This window comes from Hesperophylax consimilis, chromosome 2 (genome assembly GCF_061612785.1).
Source record: "Hesperophylax consimilis isolate HC1 chromosome 2, BYU_Hcon_1.0, whole genome shotgun sequence".
NCBI lineage: Eukaryota > Metazoa > Arthropoda > Insecta > Trichoptera > Limnephilidae > Hesperophylax > Hesperophylax consimilis.
Window position 1 is genome coordinate 7,072,546 of NC_142837.1, and position 19,703 is coordinate 7,092,248.

The window sequence follows — 19,703 nt, forward strand, 5'->3', positions numbered from 1 at the left end:
TTGCAGTGGTCCCTAAAAAACGAAAGTTTATTTATAAGTGTTTTGTCATTATTGGAACAAAATCAGAGGATATGCGTTGAAAAATAACAACTTTATTTTTTTTGGGACGCTCTAGTATGTAGATATGAGTAACCCCCTTGGTACGATGTAATTTTTTTAGGCTTTGTATGATGGGTAGGTTAGTATAAGTAACCCCCTTAGTCCGATGTAATTTTTAATTTTGTTATTACCTTCAGATCCGAGAAAATAAAACCTTCTGTGACATCAACGTTTATATTGATTAATCCATAAAAACACGTCTTTGTCCATGTCTAACTTACTGCTATATATTTTAAAATTTCGTTATGGATTTATTTATGGAAAACTTTAGGTACAATGATCTATAGATTTATCTTCCCGAAACTTTACAGACCCATTAATTTACATGATGTTACCAAAGTTGCTATAAATAATTCAACGTTGGTTTTCATTCTAAATAATGCCTAAACTTTATTGGATAAAACTTGGAATCATCGAAAAAAACTCTTACTTAAAAACACTTTCTCTCGAGTCCAATGATATCCTTACTTTGATAAAGTGTAGATTATTATAATATCCTCACTTTGATAAAGTGTAATTTTTAGAATATGAATTTTTATATCAATTAAGGTTTTTGTATCTTCACGGGAGTCAGGTGGTTTCGATAAATTTGTTTCGACCGTGATGATATGCCATATCAGCTATTAATACGTTTCTTTAAATTAAATGCTCATAATCCACAAAATATTTAAGAAATTAAGAAAGGTTTGGAAGCAAATATCATCAAGCTCAAGAAACTTTATAGAAACAATAGACATTTCTGATGTTGATTTCTTAGGAGGTTTTGCTAACGTTTGCTTTTGTAAGTACAGCGAGTGTAAAGTGATAAAAACAAGCCTTGCCACAAATATTACTCCAAAACATGAAGTTTTTACGAATTAAAACACAACAGGATGTAGGTACGTTCACACATACAGTAAGTATAACAGATTTTGCACACAATACACGAATACAAACTATGAAAAAGCCTCTCCTACAAATCCTTTACCTTTATATGGAAAATCCAATTAGATGGCATTATCGCAGATTGAAGTCGTCATTTTTCGGATATTATATATTTATACGATGGCCTCCATGGTCGAGGGGTAAGGCTTTCGACTAACAATCGAATCAAATTCCGAAGTGCGCAAGTTTAATTGTGTTGGATTAATATGTTTCGTTATAATATAAAATTTATTATTGTGCCTTTATTCGCGTCTCGTTCAAGAGTTGAAGATAATCTTTGTATCGCCTGATACAAGTCAACCATTTAGAATTTATGCGTAGCTTGAAATGCCTTTAGCCATGTTTGGTGAACAGATCTGATGCCAAATATTTATATTTACTAGAGTAGATAGTACACGTAAAGCAACCAACCCATCGCAAAATTTATCAAAGTATTTTTATACATAGCACAATTCAAAAATTTTGGCAAATTGCCATTGATCTAAAGCAAAAATATAGTAACAGCAAAAATTTTTCATTTTTCTTTAGCGTCACGAGTTTCTAATTTCATGATTTTAATACATAACCTTTTTAAATAGGGTCAATACACTTTTAAAACACCATAAAAAGTTTAACATCGTAAATACTAACGTAAATTGATAAGAAACTTTATGATAATAGTTAAGTACAATGGGAAGTTGAGATATTTATGTCTATGCCTTACAAATTGAAGAATACTTAAAATGAGTTGAATAAAAGCAAAAAAATATTTTATTTGGGAAAAAGCGAAAAATTGTTTTACCGCATTCCATAAAAAAATCTAGCATCTTTTTGAATCCAAACCCAAATCTAGCACTCAAACACAAAAGTGGCGTATTTGAATCAAAACCCAAATCTAGCACTCAAACGCAAGAGAGGCGTATTTTAATATAAACCAATATTTCATATATATTTTTCATCCCTTTGAACCTCAAACGAACATTGCACATTGTAAAGAAAAATATATGTTGACATTTATATTTAATTTTAGATATTAGGGTTTTAGGTTTTATATATCTCAAATGCAGGTACCGATAGTTTAGTACAAAAAGTCATAAAAGAAGTTACTTCGTTAAATACTTTATCTGGAAAATTCTGAAGCAATTAATAAAGCGTCGTAATATCTTAAGCGATTTAAAGTAACCTCTGGAAAAGTGTGGCTTTGTTCACCACTTCTCCCATTTTTTCGGCTACAGCTTGGCGATTAATCTCACATATATCTTTTCTCGCTTTTAAAAATTGATCAAGTAAGTTTTGAAAATACGACGCTCTAACGATAAAACGAGTAATAGTCTTCTCTTTTTTAAGTGTTGCATTTTTAATGTGAATTCTGTACGAGAGTCCCAACTGCTCTCAAGCCAGCAGGACTATGTGTAGGTATGTGGTGAGTTTGAGGGAATGGCTAAAACAATTTCGGGAAACGTTTTTATTATGATGGTGGCCTTTCATCAGGGTCAGTTATTCAACATTATTGGAAGAATTCAACGAATTTCAAAAATAATTTTACAATTCTGTGAAAATTCTAATCAAGTTGTGTTATTATTTATTTACATAATGAGAGCAATTGAATAAAACCTTAACATAACCAAATCGTACGACAAATGTTTGGGAAACACCGTTTTGAAGGAGTTGGAGCACGGAAAGAATAAGTGACAAAAGCTGATATGTTCTCCCAGCTTGATGTTGCAATCAGTTCTCAATTTGTACAAATTTTCCATGTCAGCTGAACCAAATTATATACCTGGAAACCCTTTTCTGGTTCCGACGATTGATTGCTTAAACGTTTATTTCCTGTTCCGAAGATTGATTAATCAAACGTTTACTTCTTGTTCCGACGATTGATTGATTAAACGTTTACTTCTGGTAATAAAACCAAACGAACAAGAGTGGTAGTTAGAAAAAAAGGTAACGTGGCGTAAAATAAAGATTCAGACCTCCATGGCCGCGGGGTAAGGCTCTCGACTAGCAAACATGTCCATTTCATTTGATTAATTTGAGTTATATCACAATTAACTCACTAAAAATATTATATAGTGTAATTGCAATAAGTTCCAGAGTGGAATATAACTTTTAGTACCACCTTGGAGTAATACCATTATTCAGAATTAAAATATTTCTTGAAATAGCTTTGGCCGTGTTTGATGACCAGCTCTGAATATCCAGGTACCTCTCCGCCTTCCTCTTTCCCATCACCTTCCCCTCTACACTACATTCAGCCTAACAGTATACTCCAATTGGGAATACCATAGTCTCACTGGCTTCAGTCTGTTGTGAACAGTTGAGACTACAAACAACAAAATCATAGTGCTCAGTAAAATGTGGCTTAAGAATATCCCCTGAATATACAGGCATGAATATTAATCTTTGGTAAGTTGGTCCCGCCTCCTTGGAATATTTCGATTCGGTTCAAATGGATAAAATACTATTCAATTTCATAAGAATTTGTCCAAATAGGTAATGCATATACATATATATGGTCCAATCAGAATTGTTTTTCAAATAGAATGAAAGCTGAAATCAAGCCAAGTGATTTGATGGGCGGTGGAAAACATGTAGATATTTTTAATCAAAAGTGTTTGTTTGCAATTGTTAAATTCAATTAGGCTCCGTTGCTGTACGGTCAACCCATATAAACCATCACGTTAAGTCAGTTACAGTAATAACCAATCACAGCAACAACTGTAACAGAGTTGTAAGCTTTGAGACGCCAGATGCAGAGATCACTTGTTGAAACACTACGTGAGCAAATATCTTAAATATTATAAAAAAACTAACTATCCCGCATCTGTCTGTTTGTGCGCTTAGTTTTTTTTAACTACGCAACGGATTTTGTTAGGGTTTACAAAATACAAAACGCATTTCATCCTTGATTTCCTATCATATAGGAAATTTCTTCCGGAAGTTTTATATATATTCTGGATATTATATTTATAGAAAGTAGAGAAAATTCGTTGTTTTTGTTGTAATTAAGTCGTAAAAAAATATTGTCAGGCAATTACTTTGCTAACGCTGGTTAAACCTTATGAGATACATCAAAACAATGTTCTACCGAATTGTATATCTTAAAAAGGCCAATAGAAAGTCCGCGGTGGTTTGTGTCTATCTCTTAAGTATAATCCCCAACAACACGTAGTTATAAATAATAAAGCATTTAAATTCAATTTTGTATTTATCAGTGTTCACGTTTTTCATATATTATTTTATTAAAAACATATTTATTTTCGGGCCACGTCAAGAGTCAGCATAATAGAAGAATATATATGTATAAGGCAGTGTATAAAAGCAGTGTATGTGAATGAGGCAAGGAGTGTGTGCCAAAACAAAACCAATTCAAAACAAAACCAAGTTCATTGAACCAGACTTACAGACGCTAAGTCTGGTACTCATCACAACCGAAATTAGTATTTTTGATGATATTTTAAAGTGCTTTCTTATAAATGGGAATAATTGATAATATTAACTATTCCCTGAATTCACGACCTGATGGTTTTGATCCCGAATGGCGCCAAAACAGATATATTATTTTTGATGATATTTTAAAGTTCTTTCTTATTAATGGGAATAATTGATAATATGTATTGATAATATTGTGCCACATTTTAAAATCTGGAAGAAAGCATTTTGTTGTTTTTCGTTGATTAGTTTCCATTAATTTCTTACAAATCTCTTGTGACGCCATTCGGGATCAAAACCATCGGGTCGTGAATTCAAAGGTAAAATATATTCATCGATAATATCATCTAGATAAATTTAGGTATCTAGATATGTTTAAAAAGTTTAAGGATCTTATATAAGTGGCATTACAACTGTGCTTAAAACATACCCAGATTTGAAAAAAATACCACAACAACTGAAATCTTTTTACCTGATTTACTTGTATTTCCTTTTTTTCTTTCAAATTTAAAATTACACATTTTCATAAAAACTGAATTAAATAACATAATTTATATACAGGTCATATTTCATCTTTAAAGCATCACGAGTAATATTTTTTACTTTTATATATTTATCTTTGTAATATTTTTGTGTTTGTTTCAGGCATCCTTCTACTCCACAGCACTCAAGACCCTGATTTCAGTTTCAACTGTAATTTTACTTGGACTAATAGTGGCTTATCATGCTCTCGAGGTTCAGGTAATATTCATATTTACTTACCAATCAAGAATAATTGATTAAGGACATAGCCCATATCCAACGCCATTACTATTAGTATTAGTGATACCCTAAACCCCACCCCTTCTTGAGTCTCTACCTGTTTTCCAAACATAGATTAATCATTTCATATTCAATTAAGTGTATACCATAATATATTATATTGAAATCTTGATTACATATTTTTCAATGGTGACCGGAAAAAATCATCAAAATGATAATTCATCACATCTTTAAAAAGATATATAAAGTCATGAAAAGTTATAAAACAAAAACTTTATTAACTGGGTTAAGTAGGTTAGGTTAGGTTAGGTTAGCTTAATTTTTTCATCGTTTTTAATGACTTTTATCACTTTTTAAAAGTGTGTTGAATAGTCACTGTGTTGAGTTAGCATGGAACCCTTTTGTCAATAACAGGAACATTACGTCCGACACTCCACACCTATAACAAGTTTTAGACAGTCAATAGTTAAAAGTGACCACAGTTTGCTTTGAGGAGTGTGAAGTACAACAGTAGGATTGAAAAAATCATTAGTTTCAGATTCATTTAAAGCAGAAAATGCTGAAGTATTGCGCTTGTTCTTAGTTCAATTGGTTTTCCTCTCTCCCTTACTCATCAAAACTGGGCCTTTTTTCAATTACTTCTTAAATACATACTATATTTGCTGTAGATATAACAAAAAGATATATCGGATTCGATATGCGCACTAGAAAAAATAACCCATAAAAACAACATTTTCTAAAGTTTGAAGTCAATCCTTAGTCGCATAATAATTTAGAAATATTTGGAACACGACGTTTTGAACCCATTTGGCACGTTTTTATAGTTATTAGAAATAACACATTTGTGTGACCCACTTGTGAACATATAAAAACAAAAACAAATGTATTTTTTTCAATACATTTCATTTATCATTTTATTCTTCCGTGAATGTTCTTCTAAACTACGCAACAGATTTTGTTATGGTTTACAAAATATAAAACACATTTCATCCTTGATTTCCTATCATGTTTATTCCTATATTAACATATAAAAAAAAACAAATATCATTTATTATTTTATTCTTCCGTGATTTTTCACCGGTCTAGCACAATAGTTTGGTTTTTATTAATAATAAATCATCATTTCTATCATCAAATCACATGAATTTACAAATTTGTAGAAATCATGTTTTATTACAATTTTGCATTAATCGAAAGTGAATGTGTAAAAACCTGTATTTTATCACAGACATTTATTTGTTAATCTTTATTCATAGAAAATACGTGCGTTTTTGGTTACCAAGGTGCTGACATTCATGGTTTTGGCCTGCCACAAACCTATAACTAAAGAAACCGCGAAAGTTTTTAACAGCGATGGTTGTTAGATAAACAGTTTGCCACTAGATGAAATTGTTACTTTAATTTGATTATAACTGAGATTCTTTGTTTTTTCTATGTGGTCTTCAGTTTGACTCTAATTATGTATAATTGAAATAAAACAAGTATTTATTATTACTTCAAAATAAATAATGATCCTACGACATGAGAATATAAATTACACAGACAGTAACTTAGTGGGTTCACAAAACTTACCTTCTTAATGCATATACATTTGTATACATATGCAAAAAAATCGTAGGTATTTACCTATATAAAATGACGGGTAAAAATAACGAGAAGTACTTACGTATGTGTAAACCGAGATAACTAGATAAGTTTTTATGGGTAAGAAAGATTTTTGGGTGAAAAAAGAGAGAGAAGAAAGAGAAAAAGATTTCCTAAATTCCGTTCCTGATCCATCCATTTTAACCACTCGAACGATCGCGCGTCAAAAAACTTTTTTCTCCGATTGCTCGCGGTTTTTTGGCGACGAATTTGAATATTTTCCGCCAACATTAAAAAAATCAAACCTCCGAATTTTAATACGGAGACATAAAACTGATTGTAGTGCTATACAGCCAATGAATTCACCTATATTTTTATAATTATTCTATATTTTTAGAATTGATAGATAAATTATTAAAAAATCTTAAACTTTATGAATGCGCGAAATTAGCGTTTTTGTGATTTGAAATTGCCGCCAGTGGCAGTTTTAAATATCTTTATAGAATATTTTCTACGTTTTTATGTTCTCTATGGCCTGTTTGATAACCACAGATGCAAGAATATAATGGGAAAATAATTTTTTGTACGTTATGCTCTCTTCAAAAGTTTGGTTAGAAAATAATTTTTTAAAATTTGAGTGCGTGACGTGTCAAAATTGAAATCACTGTATTATACTATATAATAAATTTACCACAAAAACTGGTATTACGTTAGGAAGATACATTAACTGTCTACAATTATTAATAAGCATAGTCGCCGTGTTGGCTTTATTTTATTCATTTGATGAATTATACAGAGAGCCTATTTCACGATGTCAAAATCATGGTGCTACTTTTTAAATAATTGTAAATTAGAACTGGAGATTTGTAACCATGTTTTTATATAACGTGCAAAACGAGGAAATAAGGCTTAAAATGAGATATACATCATAGATATAAACATTGCCAATATTTCAGGGGGATACTTTGAAAGTTGATGAAATTCACCAATATTTGACGAAAAATCACTACTGACAGCTACCTTAAGGTCAATCTACATAGGGTATATCGGAATATGTAAAATGATGATAAATTTGTATATATATATCAAACCTTTGTATGACCGTAGAATGGCAAATAAAATCATAGTGATAATTTTATATCTAAACGCAAAGGTATCGAAAAAAAATGGATGAGGGGAAAATAATTGATGGAACCAATAATTGATTTATTTATTAAGCCCTAATATCCTTTTAAATCAATATTACAGTTGTATGGTTACAATGAAAGAGCAGTATTTTGATTTAAACATTGTTTACACACTTTGTCATAATAAAAATGTATTCAGTTTATTGGTTTATTCATAATTTAAGAAAATCAATACATAATAATATCATTGTGCCTCGCTATAGAGTGAGATTCTGAGTATCGCTCTGGTGAGGGACCACCATTCAGAATTGAACATTGCTTGAATTGGCTTAGTTATGTTTAGTGACTAGATCTGGAAAAGACTAATACCTTGATACATTAAAATTGCCAAGAATACATACATTTCCTCTTTATTCGTGGGAGCCCATTTATTGGTACGCGCATGACGCTTAAATTGTTTTTTCGCAATCCATTGATCTGCATACCTGTTGGTCTCTCTCGCGATCAGTTCAACGAAATCTGCATCAAAGATTTTAAGAAAGGCATCCACAGGTTTGCCCATTTCGTCGGTATTGAAAGTTGGTCCCGGCGTGCCTGTGAAAGTCTCCCTTATCCCAGTAAAACGTAAGATATCATTAGACCAATCGAAAGAGTAACCTTCAGGCGGCAGAATCAAACGCATTGCCTCACTATCTACCTGGTCTTGTCTACTAAAGTCTATGGCCATAGCGGAGTTAGGTGAAACGTTGATAATATTATGATAAGGTATTGGCGGCATGCAGAAGGTATCCTCATCGCTCTCTTCGTGGTCGACGTCACTCGCTTCGTCATCCTCGTCGCTCGATCTGTCCATTTCTGAAACAACAGAAAACCCAAATTAATTTAATGTGTCTATATTACGATAACCCACTGCCTCTGGTACGGCTTATGACTCGCAATACGATGGTCGCGGGATCAAATCAAATAAATTATATTTGAATAATTAGTGTTATTTTCACACAAAATTCATTTAAAATAATATATATTATATTTGCGGCACGTTCCAGAGTGGAAGATACCCATAGTATCGCCCTGGTGTAAGACCCCATTCAGAATTGAAACGTTGCTTGAAATGGCTTTTGACGGCCGGCATAGTCCAGTGGTAACGCATTGGACTGCCATTCCGAAGGTCGCCGGTTCGAACCCGGCGTGCGCAAATAAATTTTATTTGATTGATTTGTGTTATTTCACAATTAATTAATTAAAATAATAATTAAAATAATATATAGTATATTTGCGGCACGTTCCAGAGTGGAAGATACTACCAGTATCGCCCTGGTGTAAGACCACCATTCAGAATTGAAACGTTGCTCCAAATGGCTTTAGCCGTGTTTAGTGACTAGATCTGAATAGCCAGGTACTTCCCCATCTTCCTCTTTCCCTTCCCCACTTACCTTCAGCCTCACAACATCCCCCAATTGGGGATGCCATAGTCTCACTGGCTCCAGCTGAGGCTCTTGTGAGGTATTCATATTAAAAAAAATATAAAAAGTTAATCAAATACTTGAGGCGGGCAATGTCAGGAGTCAGAATAGCACAGTCAGGTAGGTATGGAATGAAGAAAAGAGTGTGTGTGCCAAGATCGAGTTGCATGGTGGTTCATCCTCTCTGCCTACCGAAATGGCGTGAAGGTAAGTTAGTTAGTTTTATAACTCACGGTTTCCAAGTACAGACTCTTCTAGTACAGCTGCCTCGTCCACGTTACTTTTTCTGCCCATGTCTGACTCTGAAATAAAAGAAAACACAAATTTACAGTAGAATTTGGATATAATGACTTTGCATTTAACGGTCTACTGTTTTAAGTGACGATAATGTAAACTCTAGTAAGGTTTCATAGCTTTTAGTAGGAAAACGTATCCGTTTAAAGTGACCAACTACGTAAAGCGACCTATTTTAATGATAATTTGTCCGGTTACAAAACCCACCTACCAATACAGCCTCGCAACACAATGAGTCCCGTGAAGCGAAAGTGTTTTTTCAATTTAAGAAAAAAATGCTGTATTACACCGTTTAGAAGCCGGTGAATCAAATGTAATCCTCGCAAAGAAGTTCGGCATGTCTTATTTCTCACTCTGCAATACCCGTTACAGAAAAAAGATGTGTAATGATGCATCCACGACATAACAACAATACATTTTGTATGTTTGTTATGTGGAATTTTTAAGTACTATGCTTATTTCCTGCCAATATACCAACAGTGAAACTGTGCTAGGGATATCAATATAAAATATAGATAATTGATTTTATATTGAGCCCCTGGTATGACATTTCAAAAAATAAACTCACCGTTCCCAAACGCCGACAATTCTTCGTAGAATGGTACGTCCACCCACAGTTCGCTGTGATAGCCGGCTTCCGGAGAGAAGAGTTCCCCACTCCGCGATGTCCCAGGTAACGGCTCGGGAGATGCTGCACGGATAGGCATAATTGGTGCATTGGGAGCCGTTGATTGGGTCTGTGCGGGAGTGGACATCCACGGTGGTGGTACGGGTCGTGGCAACGGTGAAGGCGTCCCTTGTGAAAAGGGACACGTTGTTCTCTCCGGAGATGGAATTCTGAAAACATTTACATAAATCATAGAAAATTGTTCTCATTCACGTGTGAAACAGTAAGTGCAGTATGTAAATAAACAATAAAATAAGAACTCTGTAAAATATGCACTGAATGTGCCAAATGCACAGAGCGCTGAACTTACCAACTCTCACTGTAAGAGTGGAACGCTGTCAGGAAAAAACAATAATATTGTACCAAGCATCTAAATACGATTACTTACTTTTGTTTAGTTTTTCTTGGAGGTGCGGTAGGGAGCAAAATGCGCGCCGCCTGCTTCTTGAATTTTCGGCTTTCCAGCTCTAGCCGGATGGAAGCAGGCAGGGCCCTAACAGCCTTTAGGGCCTTGACGCGATCCTCTCGCACCAGTAGCAAAGCAGGGTCGCTGTTTAAATAAATACAAATATATGATGAGTTCAACGGCCACAGCAAAGTACTTTCATAAAAAAACATTAAAAAATACTAACACTCCAGACGAGGCTGCAATTGCAGCTCTGCGTTGACGTCCACGTGCAGGTAGTCCGGCACCAGCTCGTACCCCACGTCTCCCTTTTCCTCTGCCTCCTCTTGCAGTCAGCACCGCTCTATAAATTTTAAATTGAAAACACTTAATGTAAGTACTTAAATGTTTAAATTTTGTTAAATATTGCACTAATATAAAATTTAAAAATAATTATTGGGTTGTGGAGTGATCCCTTTCCCTGGACGACAGCTGTTTCTGCACAAATTTGGTAAAAGTAAACAAATTAATTAATTATACAACTAAATTACTAAATTTTTATTGTGTGACGAAGGCTTTACACCATTTTACATGTGAAAAAGAGTCAACTTTTTGACATATGACTTAAAATAATTGGTTAGCAAATATCTGTATTAATAATGAACCAATTCAAATAAAACTTATATATATCTCTTTGTTTTGAATCACTGTGATGGAATATCTATATTTCAAATGCGCGAGTGCAGTATTTAAGACATTATTGTAAATCAAAAACAGATGACGTCTTCAGTTGACGTAATCTTACACAAAAACTTCAACCAAAACAATATAATACAAACAAACGAATTAAAAACGCATTTCAAAGATAGATAAGTCAATCATGATTACACAGATATATAATTATGCGTTAAAAACCCAATAAATTAATTACTTACGGCATTTTAGGAAGAGTCCAAAATTTCGTGAATGTTGAAAATTTATAATTTTGTTTTTGACAGGACGCCATAAAAAAACCGCGAAAACTCGTTAAATAACACTTCAAAGACAACGGATAAGTTCATAGACAAAGAGAATATATTATCAGCTATTCGATAAAACAAGTAGCTGGCCATGGAAACGTTTTAAATAATTACAATAAATATTTTACGAATGGTAGAAAAATCGGTCCATTTTTGGACCGATATCAATCGCAGAAAAATAAAAGTGGTCGATTTTTCGACCGAAATCGTTCCAGTGGTTAAGCGGCCTAAAATGGTGTCAATGAGACTACGCATTACCCAAGCTACAAGCATCTACCCACAGTGGGAGACGTCACATTATCATCAACCGTTTAGGTACACAATGTCACTGAAACCTTCCGCCTATACAATAAGGTTTGTTTTTTAGCACAATGCTTGCTGTTTAAATGGCTTCAAATTTTGCTTCAAAAGTACCGTCACGTAACACTGTTAAAGTTTAGCCTCTGGAAATAATTAAACTGTATTATGGAAAGTGTTGGGCGCTGTAACTGACCTGAACTTATGAACTTATTTATATTATGTTACATGATCCACAGTAATTGCTTGACTTCTAGAAAATGTTCTACCTAGTCTTTTTAGGCTTCTTCCATTTTATTGTTGTAGCATTTTGGCATTAAGGCTAAACATGACAAGATGCCAATATGCCCAGACCAAAATTCTATTAATGAATTCAATTATGCGTGTAGGTTAATAAACTAATATTTTTCGGTAAAAATGCGATTTAGAAAGTTGGCAAGTATCAAACTCTAGACCAAATTGACAACAAGTTACTCATTGCCGACGATACGAAGCTCACAAAGTGCTCCCGTTCTATTCGCTATCACCTTCTCGTTAAAATATCAAAGTTAATTATGTGTGTTGAACATTTTAGACATCGACCGGTTTCGCTTCAACCAAGCTTCTCAGGATATAATAATAACTAAATACTAAGACAGAGTTGTTGGTTATATATAGGTTGACAGACAGAAGGAGAAATAATATAATTAGATAGAGACAACATTATTTGAAAGAGATACAATGGATAATCAATAGGTGGAAGGGAGACAACAATATACATGTAATTACAAGTAAATTTACAAACAATTAATGGTGATAGATTATAAAGGTTTTTTACATTATCATAAAAATTAAACACAATAATAATAGTGGATACTAATTAAACATCTCAGAACAATAATACATAGTATCATGGGCTGGGATGAATAGCCGGAAACAAGTTAAATACAGCCCGATCTTTAACTTGTTTTCGGCTATTCATCCCAGCCGATATGAAATTGCTTCTTATGAAAAAAAAATGTTTATAAACTTGTTACTAACTTTCTTATTTGATTTATTATTTGACATGCCACGATGATCCAGTACACCAACATACATATAATAGTGCGTTGACACCATGTTGAATGTTTGAAAGAATATATATATATTTTTTTCAATATTTCGAACTCATTATTAGGCTTAAGACTAGCGTGAAAAATCACGGGATATCATAATTTTAGGATTTGTGAAACTGAAGATATCTATAAAATATTTACCTAGAAAAAAATCGTGTCAGCTTTCTTTTGAATATTATTTTACAATTATAATTAACTTTTCAAATGAACACCGTAAGTAATCTGGAAAAATCATGATATTCGTCAAAAAATTTAACAAAAAAATAAACATTTCAAATGAAATTTTGTTAAATTATTTTCTGATTAAAGCCATTCACATACTTCGTCACTTGTCTGAATTCACACAATCAGTTACAATTTTATAAATTCCAAAGCAAATTTTAGTCCAATAAACATGAATAATTTCACTTCAATTTAAAAAATTAACTAAGTGAACGGTTTTATTTGCAGTGAAGAGTGAAAAAAATGGCAAAAGTTGTCAAAGTTAAAAAGAATAGCATACTTATAAAAATAGATCAAATGAGAAAGACTTTCTTGTTTAAGCGATTTGATTGTTGCAGAAGCAATGACAGTTTTCCGACTTGAATGAATCATGGGTTGAAAAAAATATTACAAAAATAAAATATAAGACAATTTAAAAAAATTAATTTTATAAAATTCAATTCAAAGATCACACTTTACAAGACAATAAAAACATTACAAGTCCTAATATTTTTAGAAATACTTGCAAACCCTACGGATAGGTACTTACCATTAGGACTGTATCTAGGTGAATTTTTTAGTTAATTTATATCTCATAAAAGTCACGTGTTCCGAAAATTGCTAAAGGTAACAAGAATCTTAAACGATACTTGAGAGTAACAATTCAAGTTTCTTGGTGACTTATCAAAGAGGTCACAAGTATCTCTCAAACATAAAAGTCACATGTTCCGGAAATAACTAAAGGTTACAGGAATGATGAACGATGCTTGAAAGTCACAATTCAAGCTCTTTAGTGAGTCACAAGCATCTCTCAATCATTTGGATTCTTTTCTTATCATTGTTATCTCTTAACATAAATTCTCTTTGGACATTAAAATAAATTAAGTGAAAAGACCAATATTACAAATAATGTAGGTCTTTTCGTAATACCTATTATAAGGCTTAGGGTTAAAAACTTTTTTTTCTTAAATAAGTATATTTTTCTGTGGCGTTACACAATTTTTTAGTATTAAAAAAGGCATTTTTTCAAATGAATTTTTTTTTTATTTAGTAGCTATATTATACATTTTTTTTAAATTTTTATAAGAATATATATATAAAAAATAGATGTTGATTATATTCATAGTCCTCCTCACTAGGAGATCCTGTGCTGAGGGGGACTAGGTTTTGGATAAGTTATTCAGCGACTTCTATGGTATGACTCCATGTTTTGGGTAAGGGTTTTGGGTAATTTATTCAAACATAAATTTGATTTGAGATTTTCTTAGCAAAAATATTACAGTGATTTATTTGTGGTAAATTATACTGTATAGCGCTGCCTCCTTCTTTAGCTAAAATTTCGAAGAGCATACAGTATCCAACATAGTATCAAGAAAAAAACAAAATAATTTTTGTAAATTTCTTAAAAATACACGTGAAAGTATAAAACATAACAAAAACACTATTTTTAAATAAAAATTTAAGCATCGCTCTAACACATACGTTAGTATGACTAATCAAAACTTCATTTAAATATGAAACTTTTAAAACATATCCAAAATGTGTTCTATTCCTTTTCACTTTTAACAGTCGATCTATTATTCACCCAGTTCATTCAATGAACAGTCTGACTACAATACCATTCAGGGCGCATTTTGTACCAAGTCACCCCCTGTCATCAACTGGGGGCTGCCCATCAATCAACCGAAACTTATCTCGACCTACAAACCTAATGGAAAGAATGCTAATGAGATGCTGTTTATTTCTCATACCGACCTAGCCTTAGAGATTATTATACTGAAAATAATTATTTATCACTAGCGCAGACATGCGAAAAATCACGGGATAGTATAATTATAGGATTTGTGAAGCTGAAGACAGTAAGTATCCATAAAAGAATGTTTTAAAATATCGAGATCATCGCCTATCAAAAGACGGTACTTAATAGAACACTGGAGAGTTCTTAGCGACCGATCTACGAGTAGATCGAAAAGAGATAAAGACGATTATACAATAATTGTGTATTATTCTTTTAATTATTTCATTTTCCAAGACACTATCTATCTAGGTCACAAACCAATTCTTTAGAACGTTGTGATCATTCAAAACGATAGCTGCCAAAAATTCGGGAAAAATTAGTTGCAAGATAATATTGTTAATTCTGAATTTTATGTACGAATAATTATGACGTAATATAATTAGATTCCAATGTACGAATGGATAAAAACACTGTCCCGATAAGATCTAAGGTTCGATTCCCAGTTGAGAACGTTATATTTTTTTCAGTGTCTTGTTCTGTTTCAATTTTTTTTATATTTGTAAGTATTATATCCTTCTTAAAAGACATTTACTTTTACGTTTAAAGCAATATGGTTAATAGCTGAGCAGCTGAAGTAACATCAGGACACACCAAGCATTTACGGAGCGCCCGAGTGCTGGGAAACACGAGTAATGGATAAAGCATCAAGAATTTATGAGTATGCAACCTGGTTGACATCAGGTGTAACAAATAAAGTAATGTTTACAAAGTTATAATTTTATTTTAAATCTTGGTTGGAATTTGAAAGACGTCTGCTTTTCTTTTCGAATTATTATCCAAATTATTGCAATTTATCCTGACGATGGACGGACGGGCGAGTGAAATTAGAGAGTTTTCCAGATTAGCATTTCCGTTCAAACGCTTTTAAAAATATCTGGAATCAGAAAGCTTTGTTATATTTACGTACCGTGAAAATTAGCTTTCCTAATAAAATTGGTTTCGGTATTTTATGGGGAATCTACTTCAAATAATATTACGCTCACAAATCACATCTGCTGATAAAAGTTGGAATGTTTGAAAGTTAAACTTATTTCAACAGATATAAAAAAGATGCGTTAAACGTAAAGCTTTCATTTTATGAGGTCAGTAGTCAGAAGGTTAAACATTGGGTTTCATTAATTTGAAAATCTTTTAATTTGTCAGGAAAATTTGATAAAGAAATATAACTAAAATTTCGAAGCTTGACATACATACTTAGATAAAGTGTTGTGAAATTATTTGCCCCTATTAATAATGGCAGAATAAGTTCTAATTGATTTTTTTACTTTCGATGTTGTTATTTTATTAATTCTGTCATGTTTCTGTATGTCATATTCACCTGAAAGGAAAAAAAAATCAAAATAAAGTTTTGGTAGAAACAAGAAGGGTGAAATATGTTTTATAATATTTATTGGTACATGTTATCAATTTAGTCTCGAGATAAAAACTGACGTAAATAGGAAGTAAACTCTTATAATAATGGTACCTCCGGGACTATTATTGATTTATTTCAACTGACTTCTCGAAAGGTTTGTAAGTATGCACTCCTTTAATAATAAAATTTAAAAAATGATATGTCTACCCGAGACACCATCTAGATTACAAACAAATTCATTAGATTCAACAAAAATTACATAAAATAAATAGATCGTAATGGCCGAGTGGTCAAAGGCGTTGTCCCGGTAAAAATGAATTCCATTCCCAGCTTAGAACATTACCATTTTATTTTTTGTATGTTTATGTTTCATGTTTCGTTAGATTACAAAGGGCCATTTGCTTAACAGAATTTTAACAATTTGTCAAATTTCAAAGTTCATTTGCAATTTCTATTCTAAAATTAAAGAAGAAATTTGAGTTTTTCAAATTCTGTGAAACAACCCGTCCTCAGTATTATCTTCTTTTACAATTATTTATTTGTTTTTAAATAATAAAATAAAGGCCATTAAAAATACGATTTTTCATGATTCTTATAATTGGCAAATATTATTTATTTAAATATTTTTATTTTCACTAAAAAACATCGTTTCAATTTTATATTATAAATTAAATTTTAGAAATACAAGTATGGGGCAAAAGTTATGTCATAATGTGAATTGGGTGAAATTTTGTTGGAAATTAAAAAAAAAATTCACTATGTTTTTTTGGAAAGTTTATTTGAAGGAAGTCCTAATAGAACCAATCATGCTTGAGATCCAATTCAGCAACTTGCGGCAAAAAAACTCGTTCTTTTTGTAGCAGTTACGGTTGCGGTGGTGCCATTGGCGCCCTCAAAAATAAATAAAGGCCAATCACTTTGTCACTGCAATTGCCGCATCAAACAAACACTTTGAGGGGATACAACTGCTTTTCATCCACTTCATATGGATTCTTCGTACCAAAATGGGCTACGTCGCTCATTATGATTTTAAAAACGAAATCATCCTCTTCTTGCACCAAGCTTAATAGGGCATGGTAATAAGTTAACCGCACTTGAGGATCAGCAGGCAGCAATTGGTGAACGGTTTGCACTTTGTATGGGAACATCTTCAGGTCTTTCACTAAAATGAACATCTGCTGATACCAAATTATGTACATTGTTGTCTCGTCTATGTTTTGTGGACTCTCTCGGACGTCCTCGGCCACAGCAACGATAGTCGAACGAGCAATACAGGGCCGGCCACTTCTTGCGACATCTCTAGTGGACACAATTTGCGCGAGACGCTCTGTCAAACGGCGAGAAAAATGACGACGAAATTCGCACTGCGTCAAAACAACAGACTGGAAATTGGTCAAATACGCAGTAACAATAATTCTGTGGTCTTCTGGTGTGTATCGCTACATTGCCTCTAGTCAACTTATTCTCTATCTGTCTTCAACATAAATGTCAAAACATAATGAAATTTGGGAAAGAATTTTTTTTTAAATTTATCACAAAATAAATAACGTAGCACGTATCCATACTAGATATTTGCTAAACCTTTCTATTATAATATTTTAGTCTTAAATCCAAAATTAAGTAACTAAATATAATGCCGTTTCCCCTCCAGGGTAGGAACAGAGGATAGACTGCCAGTCTCTGACTTCTTCTACCGTACACAGTCGCGGCATTTATTCTTATCATGCTCATTTCTTCGTTAGTTCTTGAAACACCTTATTAAAATCAGTAAACAGTGGCAAAAACAAAGGGTATCTTCATTATTTCATCATCAGGCGTTTTATCCTAAGATGGGGATTAGACCTTATCTAAAAATGCTTTCCATTTACTATGGTGCCTCGCTATCCGAATCTAGTTCTCAATCTTTCTCGTTCTACTCCAATCCTCTTCCACGCAATCAATCCACAACTCTCTCGGCCTGCCTCTGATTGCACTGGGGCATGACTCCATTTCTCAGTCTTTCCCGTCCTACTCCAATCCTCTTCCACAAAGTCAATTCACAACTCTCTCGGCCTGCCTCTGAGTTCACTGGGGCACGACTCCAATCCTCAGTCTTCCCCTTTCTACTCTAATCCTCTTCCACGCAATCAATTCGCAACTCTCTCGGCCTGCCTCTGAGTGCACTGGGGCACGACTTCATTTCTCAGTCTTTCCCGAACTACTCCAATCCTATTCTACGCAGTCAATTCACAACTCTCTTGGCCTGCCTCTGAGTTTACTGGGGCACGACTCCAATCCTCAGTCTTCCCCTTTCTATTCTAATCCTTTTCCACGCAGTCAATTTACAATGCCCTCGGCCTGCCTCTGAGTGCACTGGGGCACGACTCCATTTCTCAGTCTTTCCCGTCCTGATCCAATCCTCTTCCACTCAATTAATCTACAACTTCTTCGGTCTGCCTCTGATTTGCTTCCAATGGGACACCCACGTACCATATGCTCATTATGTGTGATCGTATTTATGAAATAATTAAAAAATTAATTCTGGTTATGTTTGCAGTTATTCATGATAGACAATTGCGCCGACGACTGGCGGATAGCTATGACCTGGCAGCGCATCTCGCAGATCAGTATCGAACTGATCGTGTGCGCCATCCATCCCATCCCCGGCCAGTACTACTTCCTGTGGACCACGAAGCTGGCTAACAAGGGTGGCATCATGGGCACCGAGCTGGTCAGTGCCACAAACAGCATACTTCTTACTCTTACCTCTGATTTGATGCAAATAGAACTTAAATCGTAGTTTAAAATACCTGATCATTCATTTTGTTGGTATTCTTTCCCTCTGAAAAATAAAACAGTGCTGATTGTTACTTGCATCTTTTAAATTTACAAATGAAAATAATTTGAATTAATAAACAAGTTGCGAGAATGATCTTTTTAAGATAATTTGATTAAAAGTTATTTGACTACTTGTTGTTTCATTAAATTTAAGCTCGCACTTGTGAGCATTGTTAAATCAACATAAAGTCTCGTTTTTGTTATACCAATGTCTTTAAAAAAACAAAAACCAAAAACACAAAATGTAAAGTAGAGTAGTATAATGAAATCTATTCTAAACATTATTCCACTTTTTTAAAATTTTCTCACCAGACCAAATTCTGACATATACAAGTTTGAAAATGGGCGTGATTGACGTAATTAATAAAGTTTAAAATTGGTTTCATTATGCTTAACTTAATACAATG

At 33.2% G+C, this 19,703-nt stretch overlaps 2 protein-coding genes across 2 annotated transcripts in view; one reads left to right on the top strand and one right to left on the bottom strand.

Moving 5' to 3' along the window:
• Window positions 1-19,703, top strand: part of SK (small conductance calcium-activated potassium channel) — a 695,575-nt gene that overhangs the window by 639,059 nt on the left and 36,813 nt on the right. The window contains exons 8-9 of the mRNA XM_089640922.1: window positions 5,080-5,175; window positions 19,016-19,189. Coding sequence (XP_089497048.1) covers window positions 5,080-5,175; window positions 19,016-19,189 — 270 coding nt within the window. The remainder of the gene's footprint in view (window positions 1-5,079; window positions 5,176-19,015; window positions 19,190-19,703) is intronic.
• On the bottom strand, window positions 5,569-11,701 carry LOC149425657 (uncharacterized). Its single transcript, XM_089645654.1, has 7 exons — window positions 11,652-11,701; window positions 10,964-11,080; window positions 10,720-10,881; window positions 10,233-10,501; window positions 9,604-9,672; window positions 8,393-8,762; window positions 5,569-5,635 (listed from the first exon to the last, which is right to left on the bottom strand). The coding sequence occupies exons 1-7, from the start codon at window positions 11,654-11,656 to the stop codon at window positions 5,569-5,571; spliced, it is 1,059 nt and encodes a 352-aa protein (XP_089501780.1). The 5' UTR covers window positions 11,657-11,701.

Coding starts and splice junctions, on each gene's coding strand:
- LOC149425657 (XM_089645654.1), bottom strand. Junction 10,882..10,963: donor ATTGCAGCCTCGTCTGGAGT/GTTAGTATTTTT, acceptor TTATTTAAACAG/CGACCCTGCTTTGCTACTGG. Junction 8,763..9,603: donor AGAGTCTGTACTTGGAAACC/GTGAGTTATAAA, acceptor CTGTTGTTTCAG/AAATGGACAGATCGAGCGAC.